Source organism: Myxocyprinus asiaticus, chromosome 29 (genome assembly GCF_019703515.2).
Source record: "Myxocyprinus asiaticus isolate MX2 ecotype Aquarium Trade chromosome 29, UBuf_Myxa_2, whole genome shotgun sequence".
NCBI classification, from domain to species: Eukaryota; Metazoa; Chordata; class Actinopteri; order Cypriniformes; family Catostomidae; genus Myxocyprinus; species Myxocyprinus asiaticus.
Window position 1 is genome coordinate 9,590,518 of NC_059372.1, and position 16,004 is coordinate 9,606,521.

General features: G+C 39.3%; 1 protein-coding gene across 3 annotated transcripts in view; it reads right to left on the minus strand.

Moving 5' to 3' along the window:
• The window catches only part of LOC127419980 (probable phospholipid-transporting ATPase IIA), a 67,108-nt gene that overhangs the window by 29,107 nt on the left and 21,997 nt on the right, over positions 1–16,004 (minus strand). For all 3 annotated transcript variants that reach the window (XR_007893764.1, XM_051661860.1, XM_051661861.1), the window contains 3 exons: positions 12,909–13,021; positions 10,521–10,730; positions 834–995 (listed from right to left, as the gene is read on the minus strand). Coding sequence is in view for 2 of the 3 variants with exons in the window: in XM_051661860.1 (XP_051517820.1) it covers positions 834–995; positions 10,521–10,730; positions 12,909–13,021 (485 nt within the window). In the remaining variant the exon portion in view is untranslated. The remainder of the gene's footprint in view (positions 1–833; positions 996–10,520; positions 10,731–12,908; positions 13,022–16,004) is intronic.

Consider the following 16,004-nt stretch of genomic DNA (forward strand, 5'->3'; position numbering starts at 1 on the left):
TAGATTTTTCCAGGTATTATAGACCTCCTTGGTAGATTCATATGAAAAATTATGATTTTGAATGTCTGTTCGGGAGACGTTCATTTCACAAAACAGTCATGCTGCAGTTCAAATTAGGCTTGCTTGAGCATTAGTGTCGTTTCAAGTTCTGGCTTTCGTGCGTGGACGTGTTTTTAAAATGTCAATTGGTATTACTAGTTAGCTGCGGCATAATGTATGATGCCCAAAGGCATAGGGTGTCTTATTAATTGTGAAACTGTGTTTTCTTAATGGCATGAATCACACTGAAGGCCTAGTCTTTTAATGCACAGCCCGCCACTGCAATATATTACCAGCATAAAATTTTAGTGAAATGTTTTTATGAAAAATTTGGCATTGACTCCACATGTTTGTGCAAAAGCTTATGATTCATGTTTTCCAGCATAATTTGGGAATGGTTCATCTTGTGTGCTTTCATGGAAACAAGGACATGGAGTTTATATGGTCAGTATTTGCTTATTTGATTAAAAACCTAGAAAGAGCAGAATCTTCAAGATATCTTCTATGAAACATTGCATTTTATGTCATAATATATATATATATATATATATATATATATATATATATATATATATATATATATATATATATATATATATATATATATATATATATATGTATATATATTTTTTTAAATCCTTAACATTGTTTATTTCCAGGTTTAAATGAACAAAGATTTTCAATATATTTTCAGACTTTTTTTTTGTAATTCTGTGGGGTCCAAAAGTAAAAAGATATAGGAAGACTTTGCATTTCGGAATCAAAATGATCCAAAACTACTGGACTATGCTCACCCGCACTATGATGCCCATGCGTTTGCTCTCGTAGGTGAAAGGGAAAATCTGCAGGATTGTGAAGTTCAGAATCTGTCCACTAGGTGTCCTCAGCTGCATAGAGGACTGATCTCTACCAACCAGTGTCAGACCCACACTCTCTGTCCACTGAACAAGAGACACCTAGTACAAGAGAGACAGAAAGTCATATTGAAATAGATAATGGCAATATATTAAAGGGTAAGTGGGCATTTTTTCATGTTAAAATACTTTCTCCTATCCCAGCATAAAGGGATAAGAGAAAGTATCCCTTTAGTACACCATTTCCTCAACCATGTTGTTTCAAACTTGCATGAATTTATTTCTTGCATGGAACAACAAAAAAAAAAAAAGAAAAAAAAAATTACCCTGTCACCACTCATTTTCATTGCATCTTTTATCCAAATAAGGAGGCTGCCATTCTGCCAAACACCTCCCCCGAAGAAAAAAAGGTTTGGATCAACATGAGGGTGAGTGCACAATTATGAGGAACTATCAATTTAATATGCAGAGACAACTATAAGTAAAACAAAAAAAAAAAAAAAGATTAAAAGTAAATAAATAAATAAATTTCTTAATCCAATTCTTTTTGTTTTCCATTAAAACTTCTTCTTGCAGTTCTTTTCACTTGACATTTAATCTTTTAAACAATTTCAGTGTAAAGTAAAAAAAATAAAAAAATTCTTACATAAATCTCATTCAGTTCAATGCAACAACATACAAAAAAAAGCTTTAACAAATTTACGTGTACATTTTTAAAAAATGTATTCTTACGTAAAATGTTTTGTTCAGTTCAATGCAACAATTTACACAAGAATGCTTTCATGAATTTCAGTGTAAATGAAAGAAAATAATTTTATGTAATTTGTCTCATTCAGTTCAATGCAACAATTTGTTCTCTACTAACAGGATGTACAAACAACAGGAAGCTATTTGTGTCAACACCATATGCAAATTACTTTTCTTGAACAAAAAGCAAAACAAACTTAAAAATGAAATGCAAAACCATTTTATTTTTATTTTGACTAGTTACCTGCGAAGGCAAGAACAACTATTTTGGATGTGTGGCACAGAAAATGCAACGGAGGACCAATTATAAGTGTGTTCCCTTGTCTGGGAACATGTGAAGATAAAGGCAAACCAGATGCCATCCATTAGTGTGATGCTGAAGGGGGGTATTTCTGGGAGGCAGAAGTTATTGCCCAATAACTTCCAGACCAAGGGTTAGAGAGAGATCAAAAAGCCGATTTCTTATGCCCTCACAGACAAGCTCCTAATAACATAACTCACAGTATCCAGATGGGCAGACTGCTTCCGAAACAAACAGCCCTTGCTTTAAGAAACCAACAAATGAGGCTGATTCACACAACAAACAGATAAGTTAATGCCACTTTGAAACATTTTGATAATTTTTTTTTAGAACTCGAACATGATTTAAATGTGCCTCTTCTAAAAACATGTTTTAAATATCAACTTAAATTTCAGCTTAAAGTAAAACTTTTCAAGCCATTAGAACTGACTTAAGCTTGTAATGACAAAAGGCAGAAGTTTTGTTTTAAATATTATTAACATGTGAGCAACCAAATAATTATTCAAAAAAATAAATAAAAAATAATTTTCATATGTACTATGACTTGAATAAGCCTATTCTATGTTGAACATTTTTACATTTATGAATTAAAATGTATTTTATTATTTTTCTGTGGGGCTTTAAGTAAAAAATATCAAGGTAGTATGTGGCAAAGGTTCGTGTTTGGAGCAGATAAAGGAGGAAGCAGGAGCCACAGTCCACGTGAGTCACGTTTATTACAAACAAAACAAAAATCGCTTTTCAGCATAAACGAAACCAAAATACTGCTTTTCAGCATAAACACACAGGATCTTGCTTTTCAGCATAAACACTCTCTATGAAACAGACACTCAGTCTCTGGTGTGTGCCCCTCTCCCTCTTTCGGTGGACTGGGCCGTCTTTTATCTCCCCCAACTCTCATTGTGCACACAGAAACATTAATTAGTAACAATTCATCTCAGGTTCATGTCCTTACCACTTTCTCTCTCCCCAGACGGGCGCTCGACCACGCCCTCACCTCCACATACCCCCACCACCCGACTCAGGCTGGGGGAACCATCCGGACTGCCTACTGCCTACTAGGAAGTCCGCGACCATCTGTGCCCCCGGTCTGTGGACCACCTCAAACTTAAATTGCTGGAGTGCCAGATGCCAATGGGTGATCCGGGCATTGGCATCCTTCATGCGGTGGAGCCACTGGAGCAGGGCATGGTATGAACAGAGGGTGAATGCTCGTCCCAACAAATAGCAGTGGAGAGTGAGGACTACCCACTTGATGGCACACTCCTCCTCTATGGTGCTGTACTTCATCTCTCTCAAAGAGAGCTTTCGACTAATGTACAGCACCGGGCGCTCCTCCCCCTCAACCACCTGGGACAGAACAGTGAGATCAGTCAGCGGGCTAGTGACGTCCGAATATTAGGCACAAACCTTCGATAATAGCCAGCCAGTCCCAAGAACTGTCTCACCTCCTTTTTGGTCTTAGGACCCGAGCAGGTCGCAATCGCTGCAGTTTGCCCCAAGTGGATGACCCAGTGGAACCCCATATACCATACCTCCACCCATCCAATTGTGCACTTCTTCGGGTTTGCCATGAGTTCTGCTTGTCGCAGTGACCTCAAAATGGCCCCCAGATGCTGCATGTGCCGCTGCCAATCATTAATGTAAATAATGATATCACCCAAATAAACAGCGGCATACGCAGCGTGCGGTCTGAGGACTCGGTCCATAAGATGCTGAAACATAGCTGGGGCCCAAACAAACCGAACAGAAGGGTCACAAATTGGTGTAATCCAAACGGTGTGGAGAAGTCAGTTTTCTCACGGGACATCGGCGTTAAGGGGATCTGCAAATAACCCTTTGTTAAGTCCAGTGTCGAGTAAAATCGAGCCGTGCCCAACCGATTGAGCAATTCGTCAATAAAAGGCACTGGATATGCATAAAGTTTTTACCCTGCGTTGACTTTTCTATAATCTACACAGAACTGGACCAAGCCATCGCTCTTAGGTACCAGAACCACCGGGCTGGCCCAATCACTGTGGGATTCTTCTATTAACCCCATATCGAGCATGGCCTTTAATTCTTCCCGTACTACCTGTTTTTTGTGTTCGGGTAAGCGGTATGGCCGGATATGTACCACTACCCCGGGGGTAGTTCTAGTCTCGATGTGGTGTTCTATGAAGTTAGTGACGCCGGGGAGAGGCAAGAACTTTTTTGCAATCTGGAAACCTCCGTACGTTGTGATGGCAAGAGGTGGCCTCCACACGGGACCGGAGTGAAATGACTGGCATTTAGACTCACCTCCGGACCGAACTCCTCCATCTCCGGAACTACCATCGCCAAGGATACAGGGACTACCTCTCTCCATGGTTTTAGTAGGTTGAGGCGGTAAATTTGACGAGCCCCACCCCTATCCGAACGCACTACCTCATAGTCGACTTCACCAACTCGCCCTTGGGCCCTTGCCACTTTGTGAGTAATTTCGAGCTTGATGTGGGCAGCAATACAAGTATTTTATCTCCCTGTGCAAACTCCCTTAACTGAGCCCCCCTGTTATGTAGCCGGGACTGACATTCTTGCGCCTATAGCAAATTCTCCTGTGATAGACGCCCAAGTGTGTGGAGTTTTGCTCTCAGGTCAAGAACGTATTGAATTTCATTTTTGCTTTGTGAAGGTACATCCTCCCAGTTTTCCTTCATGACATCTAACACGCCACTGGGCTTACACCCATATAATAATTCAAATGGGGAAAAGCCTGTGGAGGCTTGTGGAACCTCTCGTACTGCAAATAACAGGGGTTCGAGCCGCCTATCCCAATTCCGAGCATCTTTGTGCACGAACTTACGAATCATATTTTAAGGTTTTATTAAATCGTTCGACCAATTCGTCCAATTGTGGATGGTACACGCTTGTCCGAATCGATTTAATACCTAATAATTCGTACAGCTCGTGTAGTGTACGAGACATGAAATTAGTGCCCTAATCAGTGAGGATTTCTTTCGGAATCCCCACTCGGGAGATCATTCTGAAGAGTGCCTCCGCAACACTACATGCTGAGATGTTGTGAAGAGGCACTGCTTCAGGGTATTGCGAAGCGTAGTCCACCAGAACCAACACAAAGCGATACCAGCGTGCTGACCGTTCTAATGGCCCGACGAGGTCCATGTCAATTCTGTCAAAGGGAACCTCAATCAACGGAAGAGGGCGCAATGGTGCTTTTGGAGTGGCTGGCGGATTCTCCAGTTGACATTTGCGGCATGTCACACACCACCGGCTAACAGCACATTGCACACCCCACACCGTCTCACTGTATTACAGGACCCATTCACACACAACCCTTTTAACAATTCGGGAAAAGCCGGCCAATTAGTACCCAAAATTAGTGGATGGGTGAGGCGGGAACCAACCACAGCCTCAATGTTGTGCTTTTGACCCCAAAATAGAATAGTGACGGTCACTGCAGGATAATTGTAAATATCCCCATGCACACACCTCACCTTGATCTGATTATTTGTATTCAATGCCCCATTTTGAACCAAACATTGATTGAGTTTTGGGTACAACCTGAATCCACCAAGGCTTGGTATGTACCCCCACCAATACTCACGGGTATTTGGTACGTCCCAGCTCGATCAGGGGCAGCCTGTGGAGTGTCGGGAACCCAGATCAACGTCCCCACCTCCATCACCAGGCACTGTTCGCGGACGTGACCTGGCTCCCCGCAACTCCAACAGACCAGCCCGAACCTCACACCCACACTAGTGGCGGAAGCTTCCCCAACCTGAGAGGAAGAATGGGTAGAGCCAGGGGAGAGAGAAGTAGGAGGGTTAATACTCCACCGTTGCCAGGGGAACGGGATAGGTTGGAAGGAAGGAGGGGAAGTTGCGGGGGAGAGATCACAGAGAGAGAGAGAGAGCGGGGCACGCTGGCCACTGGGTATGCCACTAAATGGTCCTCCGCCAACTGTACTGCTTCATCCAGTGACGCCGGGCGGTGGCACTGGACCCACTCCACCAATCATTTCGGTAGTCGGAAGATTAATTGCTCCAGCACCATGAGATTGACTCCTCGGCGAGCACCCACCACCGGCAGGCGTCACAAAGCTGTTGAGCGAAGGCAAACAGGCGGCCGACTTGCGGTGCTCCTCTGGACTATGGCCGACCTGCTGCAGGATTGCTTTCTTCAGCTCAGGGTACCTCAGGAGGTTGTCGACCGGGAGCTGTTGGGCCACGAGTTGGGCCTCCCCGGGCAGCAGCGGTAAGAGGTGGACTGCCCATTGCGCCCCCTCCTGAGGCACCAAGCTCCACAATGCCTGTCGGTCCTCCTCTTGGCTTCAAAGGAGCACCTCGAAGCACTGTTGCTGCTCCGCCCACAGATCCATGAGGGCCTGGTGTTGAGCCTGGTGGATGCTGGCGAGGGATCGGAACACTTCCTCCAGCGGCGAAGACGACTCCATAGCAGTGAACTCTTCCTCCTTCTCCCGGGTTTCGGCACCAGTGTGGCAAAGGTTCATGTTTGGAGCAGATAAAGAAGGAAACAGGAGCCAGTTTCCACAGTCCATGTGAGTCACGTTTATTACAAACAAAACAGAAATCGCTTTTCAGCATAAACAAAACCAAAATACTGCTTTTCAGCATAAACACACAGGATCTTGCTTTTCAGTGTAAACACTCTCTATGAAAAAGACACGCATGTCTCTGGTGTATGCCACTCTCCCTCTTTTGGTGGACTGGGCTGTCTTTTATCTCCCCCGACTCTCATTGTGCCCACAGAAACAGTAATTAGTAAAAATGAATCTCAGTTGTATGTCCTTACCGCTTTCTCTCTCCCCAGATGGGCACTCGACCACGCCCTCAACTCCACATAGTATAACTGACCTGAGCTCATAATGAAAAAAGGCATAATTTTTTTTCCTTAAATTAGGGGAAGCAGTTTCGTTTAAAAATATTATTTTTGAAAAATCTAATAAATTATTTTAAAAACCTTAAAATTAATTCCATACATACAATGACTTGAACACAGCTGTTATATGATGAAATGTTCTTCATTTTTTAATCTAAAATTTATTTAGATTTTTTTCTGGATCTTAAAACAAAAAAAGTGCTCGTAATGAAGAAAAAGAAACTCTTAAAATAAAAAAAATTAACTAATATATATATATATATATATATATATATAGTTGAAGTCAGAAGTTTACATACACTTAGGTTGAAGTCATTAAAACTAAACTACTAAAAACTACTTCATCCTTGGGAGCAATTTCCAAACGCCTAAAGGTACCACGTTCATCTTTACAAACAATAGTACTCTAGTATAAACACCATGGGACCACACAGCCATCATACAACTCAGGAAGGAGACACATTCTGTCTCCTAGAAATGAATGTAGTTTGGTGCGAAAAGTGCAAATCAATCCCAGAACAACAGCAAAGGACTTTGTGAAGATGCTGGAGGAAACAGGTAGACAAGTATCTATATCCACAGTAAAACGAGTCCTATAGCGACATAACCTGAAAGGCTGCACAGCAAGGAAGAAGCCACTGCTCCAAAACCACCATAAAAAAGCCAGACTACAGTTTGCAAGTGCACATGGGGACAAAAATCTTACTTTTTGGAGAAATGTCCTCTGGTCTAATGAAACAAAAATTTAACTGTTTGGCCATAATGACCATCATTATGTTTGGAGGAAAAAGGGTGAGGCTTGTAAGCCGAAGAACACCATCCCAACCGTGAAGCATAGGGGTGGCAGCATCATGTTGTTGGGGTGCTTTACTGCAGGAGGTACTGGTGCACTTCACAAAATAGATGGATATATTGAAGCAACATCTCTAGACATCAGCCAGGAAGTTAAAGCTTGGTCACAATGGGTCTTCCAAATGGACAATGACCCCAAGCATACCTCCAAAATTTTGGCAAAATGGCTTAAAGACATCAAAGTCAAGGTATTGGAGTGGCCATCACAAAGCCCTGACTTCAATACGGGCAGAACTAAAAAAGTGTGTGCGAGCAAGGAGGCCTACAATCCTGACACAGTTACACCAGTTCTGTCTGGAGGAATGAGCCAAAATATCAGCAACTTATTGTGAGATGCTTGTGGAAGGCTACCCAAAACATTTGACCCAAGTTAAACCAATTAAAGGCAATGCTACCAAATACTAACAAAGTGTATGTAAACTTCTGACCCACTGGGCATGTGATGAAAGAAATATAAGCTGAAATAAATAATTATCTCTACTATTATTTTGACATTTCACATACTTAAAATAAAGTGGTGATCCTAACTGACCTAAGACTGGGAATGTTTTCTACAATTAAACATCAGGAATTGTAAACTTCTGACTTCAACTGTATATATATCTACATATATATATATATATATATATATATATATATATATATATATATATATATATATATATATAGGTGTGTGGGTGGGTGTGTGTGTGTGTGTGTGTGTGTGTGTGTGTGTGTGTGTGTGTGTGTGTGCAATAAATTGTGGAGCAGTTCTGTTTTTAAAATGATTAATATTTGAAAAAAAAAAAGTGGTAAAGTCTAATGAATTGTTTCGCGATATTACGCATATATTTTGATTTGAACAACACTTAAAAATAGAGACACAAGATTTGTTTCTATAACAATACCAGATTAGTGTATCATGTCCTTCCCACAACGTATTGGGGTCCTGGCGGGCTACAGAAAGCATGTTTAGTCACCGCATCCCTGAATGCAGCAACACTCAGTCTGTTGGCATGCAGTGGTTCAAACCAAACCGATTATAATGAGCCTGTGCCTACATAACCTCAGCATGGGCGGACTGATCACTGCATGTGTCACTTTTAAACCGCTCACTACCGGCTTGTCTGATTTTGGGTTCAGTGACCAGAAATTATTAAACATAAGGCAGCACATCTGTAGAAGTAATCAGCTCTGATCTGGCCTCCAGTGAATCAAAATCTGTGAACATGCCAAAATTGTGGCTCATCCACAAAACATCATCAATGAAAAATCTAATATCTGCACAGGAGGTGATGAGGCACGTGTTGACTCATGCATTATTAGAGAGCGAGTGAGTAGTCAGTTCAAATTAAATGAGGGAGAACTTGAGTGAATTTTAGCTGCTAAAGATCTGTACAGAATGATTATTCTTTAAATCACAGAAATAAATGGAGGATATTTTTTAGAGTAAATGTAATTTTTAATTTGATGCAAGCGAAAACGAGGCTGTCAGGAACGAAAGGAAAATCTGTGCAATGGGAAGCATTCACAAATTAACTTCTGTTGCGATCGTTCGTAAAGTCAATCTTATATAAACGGTTACATGAATGCAACCATTTACACGAGAATGGTTTTACGAATATCTGTGTAAATTTCTTGTGTAAACTTTCTCATACAATCAATGCAACAATTGTAATAATGCACGTATACTCTAACAAATTTCTACGACAGTTTACACAAGAATGTTTATACAAATTCCTGTGTATAAAAACAAAACAATCAATTGAACGCAACAAATTAACACAAGAATGCAACAATTGACAAGAATTCTTTTGCTTTTTATCGCTCATAAAGCCAGTCTTATATAAACTGTTACATTACATTCAATGCGATGATTTATGATTTTTTGTTTTGCGAATTTCTGTGTAAATGTAAAATAAATACATTGACGTACATTGTCTAATTCAGCTCAGTGCAACAATTTAAGCAAGAATGCTTTAAGGAATTTGTGTAAATTAAAAAAAATGATCATTCTTACGTAAATTTTCTTTAGTTTAATGCGACAATTTACACAAGAATGCTTTTACGAATTTCTGTGTAAATTAAAGAAAATAATTCTTACGTAAATTGTCTAATTCAGTTCAATGCAACAATTCACAAATTTTGCCAAATTTGGTTTTTCGTATTTCCGTGCAAAAAAAAAAAAACCATGTTTTTTTTATTGAAATTGTCATTCAATTCAATGCAATGATTTTTGCAAAAATAATTAACGAATTTCTGCATTAATTTTTTTTTAAACCTTACGTACTGTATATTGTCTCATGATTTCCTCTGTAAATTGTTAGTGCCTGTGTAAATTCTTGCAATTCAACATCATTTATTTAAAAATGGTTTTACGGAGTCATTTTTGCATCAAAAGTTTGCATTCTTATGTTAAAAAAGGCAAAAATATATGGAAAATGGTTTAAGAGCCATCTACACAAAACTTCGTTATGCTCAGGTTTCATGAATGGCCAAAAAAACATTTAACATGCATCTTTTCACAAATTTTCATTAGACAAAAAGACTTATTTTAAGTACTGAATGGAGATTTCTTCCATCCCTGACATTCTGGTTTACATTCGTGTCAAATTAAATATGATGTCTACTCAGCCTAAGGTATGTTGATGAACATGTTCATACTTCACTAAAGATAAATAAATATGTAAACTTTCTGGGGGAAAAAAAGCTTTTGGTTTTACCCCCAAAAATGCAAACTACAAGTACTTACAGCACTATGACAAAAGCTGCGCAGTACATAATGGTAACCAATCAGCTTCATATCGTAAATACTTCCCAGATTTCAGTCTGAATGGCATGTATCATTGTGAAAAAGACTGTGGTACCTCATCAGGACTGGAGGCCTGGTAAACCCTGCAGGTGTCTTCGTAATGCTGTTCAGCCTCTGCTTGGTCTGTCACACCGTTAGACTCGTACACTGGTGTCACATTGTGCACCAGTGCGATGGCCTTCACTGCCTCATGCACTCGACTGCTGATGGTCTTCCTCACTTTGGTGGCACCCAGTGCACGAGAGGCCTGTAGGTCTTGAGGGGGCTGTGGAAATCAGATTTGACATGATGGTAAATATCACTTAAACTAAAATGACAATACAGGGACAATATAGTTTGATGTTTTCAAAAATGCATGCCCCACACCCCTATTCAGTCCATTTTAACTACATTAAAGAAATGGTTAATCCAAAAATTAAAACTTCAATTCATTCGAAGCCAGAAGTCTTGAAGACAAACAATAGGTGTTGGCGAGAAACAACACGAAACTATTTTTTTTTTTTTTTTTTTTTTTTTTGTGAAAACTTGACGTCCGTTGCTTGTCCATGAGCGCAATTAGAAAAGCTCATTCACAGGCTCAAAAATGCTCTGATACAAGAAAATTATACCATCTAACGAACGAATGTCACTGTGTAAACATTAAGCCGACAAATTAAAATCATGGTATGTCCTAGTGTGATTATTAAACCGCAAAGGCTGCAATTTAATTAGATAAATATAATATTTGCATGTGCTGGGCACTTCAAAGTAAATAGTTCTTGTTTTAAGAATGTATAACTGTAAATGTGAAGCCAGCTGCTCATACCAATGAGCTCTAAAACACCATCATGAGCATCGTGGCCTCTGTTTGTAGCAGATGACTGCGAGAAGAGGACTAATTCAGTATTTAGCACTCGGCACATACAAAATACAGATTTATTTCATGAAATAGCAGCATTTTGCAGTTTAATAATCACACTGGGTCATGTAGCAACCTGCTTTTCCAGAGGTGAGAAGCTACCATCAAAAATACACCGAAACGGAAAGGGCTTCACTCCAAAATAACAGCTTCCGCCAAAATAAAAGCTCCATTTAAATGAAAAAAAGTATGACAGAAATACATCACTACCATATAGTTATGTAATATTCACTGTAATACTACTACTACTAATAGTAATAATAAATCAATAATAATTATCTTCTATTAAAGCAATATCTCACACCTGTGATGCTCTGTTGTGCTGCATCTTATTTGACAAAAAGAACTCTAGTATTTTGGATTGTGCTGTGAGGTTCTACATAAATTCTCCTCATTTGATAAAAATAATACAATATTACTTTTAAAGTTAAATGTTGTATTTTCATTTGATTGCAGTTTTAATGAATCCATTTATTTAGACACCATTTTGATTAAAAATTGCAATAAACTGTTAAATATGGACTTCAGAAAAACTCGAATGAAAAAACAGGTATCTGTATCAGTTCTGGTGAGTACTGAAAAGAAAGTATCGGTACTCGTTCTCCAAAAAATGGTATTGGGACATCCTTACTTTTGGTTCCTTTTTTTAAGCTTTAAAGTGAGGCACTCAACTGCCATAGTATTGAAAGGATGGGTCTTGATGTTCATTAAAATATCTGCTTTTGTGTTCCGCATAAGAAATAAAGTCATACAGGTTTAGAACGACATGAAGGTTCCTCTTCTTCTTCTTCCTTTCTTTAAGTTTAAAACTTTTAAAATCAGAAAAATTACATCCATTGTGAATTTCTAAGATATTCACATTATTTTGCCCCTCTATGACCAAATTTATACCTAAAATGAACACTTTGGGTTATCAAAATGATAAAAATGTTCACTTCTCAAACTGTCATTAAACTGACCCATCCCAGTATCCTGAAAAACGACTTAAAAAACTCTCCCAGATGTGTTACATGTATAAACAATTACCTTGTATTTAGCAACTATTAATAGAGCGCACATTTCCGAGGGCTAATAACAGAGTTCATGAGTTTGTATATAAGCTATTGAGAGGCCGGAGTGCTCGTAACCCCTGTTTCCTGCACATGTGACCTTTGGTGTCAAACGGACAAAACATATCAGTGAGAGGTAAAAGGGACTAGCTGTATAAGGAGTGAGCAATTTTCTGGAAAAAAATAAACAATTGTGCTTTGTGATGGCTTTTCATTTTAACAGGCCAGTAACATAGGCTGCATAGGCTGATAGGCTGCATCCCAATCCAGATAATATCCCTTCTAAATTGTAAGCAAGTAAGGTGTAGAATTCATGCGCCACTAACATAGCCAAATGGAGTTGCAAGAATAATGACCGGTTCAAACATTACACACTGAAGTATGTACTTTTCCCATCACCAACAAAGCATATACTTTTAGTGTGTTGAACAATTATGCAAATTGGGATGCAGACATATTCAATTTGCCATGCAAGGAATTCGAAGAGTATAAGTACCTGAGTGTAAGCACTGAACACGTGACTCTGCACTTCGTCCATTGAGTCCATCCCATAAGCCACAGTTCCAAGATGTAATCGCCTAAAAACCATCTCGTTCTGAGTGAGAGTGCCTGCAAAAATCATTAACATTAGCAACAGAGCAACCCATCCTGCCTAAATAAACATAGCTGCTAATTCTAAGTTAGCCATCATTTCAACAAACAACTGTTTGAAATGTTTATTAAAAGGTGTTTGCTAAGGTAAGAATCACTATTACTATTGCTCATATTGGAGTTAGGGATTTGAACAACCCCCTTTAACACAAAGTATTAAAATACAGACATGAATGACACCTCAAATCATGTGGTTCGAGGAGGGGTGTGATTTTACTTTTCTAAGTGATCAAACTTACGATTTTAAAACAAATCCCATCGACTCAAATTGAAGGAGGCCGACCCAAGACATAACTTGGGTCCAGAATATTCTATCAATTTGTGGTGGTCTCTTTTGACTTGACTTTTGACAGTAAGCAAGCATCCACCCAGAACACCCTAGCAACCACCTAGAAACAACTTAGCAACCACCCCAAAAACTGATCATGTTCCTCCCCTCTCTCTCCCCACCACTTTCCCATCAGCCTCTACTATCCTGAGAAAAAAGGCCAAACAGCCCCAAAATAAAATGATATATATATATATAATCTTTCTTCAAGTGTTTCTTCAACTTTGACACTTTCATGTCCCAGGGGTTGATTTTAAAGCTCAAGTATGTAACTTTTTCAGTGTTAAAATACTTTCTTCTATCCCAGCTTAATATGCAGAGACCATATAAGTTAATTTTCTCAAACTTTAAACACTGTGTTTCTGTGGCACTATAAAAACTCCTATGACTGTTTGAACAACTGCATACGAGAGGCGTATTCAGAAAGCTTTTTTGAAAATATTGTTTATTTTTGCTATTCTGTTCGGTGGCGCTAGTGTCGCAGAAATTATATATTTCAGCTTTAGGCCACATCCACACTAATACGCATTTGCTTTTCTCTACGTTTTGGACTTCCATCCACACTGAGACTGCGCTTTTGACAGTGAAAACTGAGCTTTTCAAAAACACTCTCCCAAGTGGATACATTTGAAAACTCCATCTTCACGTTGTGGTGTCGACAAGGGAAACGGAGATACCTGAAAACGATGACGTATTTGTTGTCATGTGACGCAAGCAAGATGGCGGCCAATGTTGTAGCGTTGTTGTGCCTGCTATTCACTTTGATAGTGTTGTTAAAGATAAATATTACTTTGTACAAAATTCACATTGCATTCCTTCAAAGGCGACACGAAGTTTATTCAGAATTGCTGTCCAGCAGCTTTTGGAAAATGCTTGAAAACGACGGAGAGTGTTTCCAAATGTATCTGGATTAATGTGGATGTAGCCTTAATTAAAACGAACAGATTTCAACTTTTTTCTTTTTGTTATATGAATTTCACATAAATACTTTTTAGCCAGGCCTTCATCATTACATTTTAAAATGCCTATCATGTATACATTTTATTGTTTTAGATTTGTCCCATAACCATTTTTTCTTTTACATTTTACAATAAAACTTATTATAAACTATGACTTGTTACAAACTATGATAATCTAAACAAAGAGTGAAATAAACACAAACCATTTCAATATTTATTGTGTGATTACTAATAATGAAAAATGTATTTCTATCAGTATTTCAAAAATTGGGGCCTAGGTAGCTCAGCAAGTATTGACGCTGACTACCACCCCTGGAGTCGCGAGTTCGAATCCAGGGCCTGCTGAGTGACTCCAGCCAGGTCTCCTAAGCAACCAAATTGGCCCAGTTGCTAGTCGTGGTCACGATTAGTGGTTCTCGTTTTCAATGGGGCGCGTGGTAATTTGTGCGTGGATCGCGGAGAGTAGCATGAGCCTCCACGTGCTGTGAGTCTCCGCGGTGTCATGCACAACGAGCCACGTGATAAGATGCGCGGATTGACGGTCTCAGAAGTAGAGGCAACTGAGACTTGTCCCACGCCACCCGGATTGAGGTGAGTTACCGCACCACCACGAGGACCTACTAAGTAGTGGGAACTGGGTATTCCAAACTGGGGAGAAAAGGGGATAAATAAATATATATACATATTTTTCAAAAATTACGACTATCCCACAGTTGTGGCATTATTTCCTCCATATATATATATATGCCACTCACTGGATTTTTTCTGTTTCTGACCAGCCCGTCTGGCACCAACATCATGCCATGGTCCAAATCACTGAGATCACATTTTTCCCCATTGTGATGGTTGATGTGAACATTAACTGAATCTCCTGACCCGTATCTGCATGATTTTATGCATTGTACTGATGCCACACGATTGACTGATTAGATAATCGCATGGATGATTGTTGGTGCCAGACGGGCTGGTTTGAGTATTTCTGTAACTACTGATCTCACGCACAACAGCCTCTAGAAATTACTCAGAATGGTGCCAAAAACAGAAAAAATCCAGTGAGCAGCAGTTCTGTGGACGAAAATGCCTTGTTGATGAGAGAGGTCAACAGAGAATGGCCAGACTGCTTTGAACTGACAAAGTCTATGGTAACTCAGATAACCACTCTGTACAATTGTGTTGAGAAGAATATCATCTCAGAATGCTATATATACACAATATTAGGCAGGTGGTTTAAATGTTGTGGCTGATCAGTGTGTGGACATCAATTTTTAGGAAAACTATTTGGTCTAAAAAAAATGTTTGCATTACAGGATGTAAATTTAAAGGGATAGTTTAGATCTTAAATGACCCCCCAATTTTTTTTATTTTTGCATGTTTCTTAGGGGCTACTAGTTACAAATAAAAAAGAGGAATGGAAAATGCACACTACAGTCACGCAGGGGTCCCAGGAGGTTAAAGTATAGCATTGTACTGTATATAACAGTATGCAGAATATAGTATACACTGTATGAAGTATGAAGTACGGTTGTATTACGTTCTGAAAATAGCCAATAAAAAAATAATATATAAAAAAAAAGAGAGAAACTATCTGGCAAAGGAAGCTGATCATCAACCCCTAACGACATTCCCTGACGGACATGTACTTCCTGTAATCAAA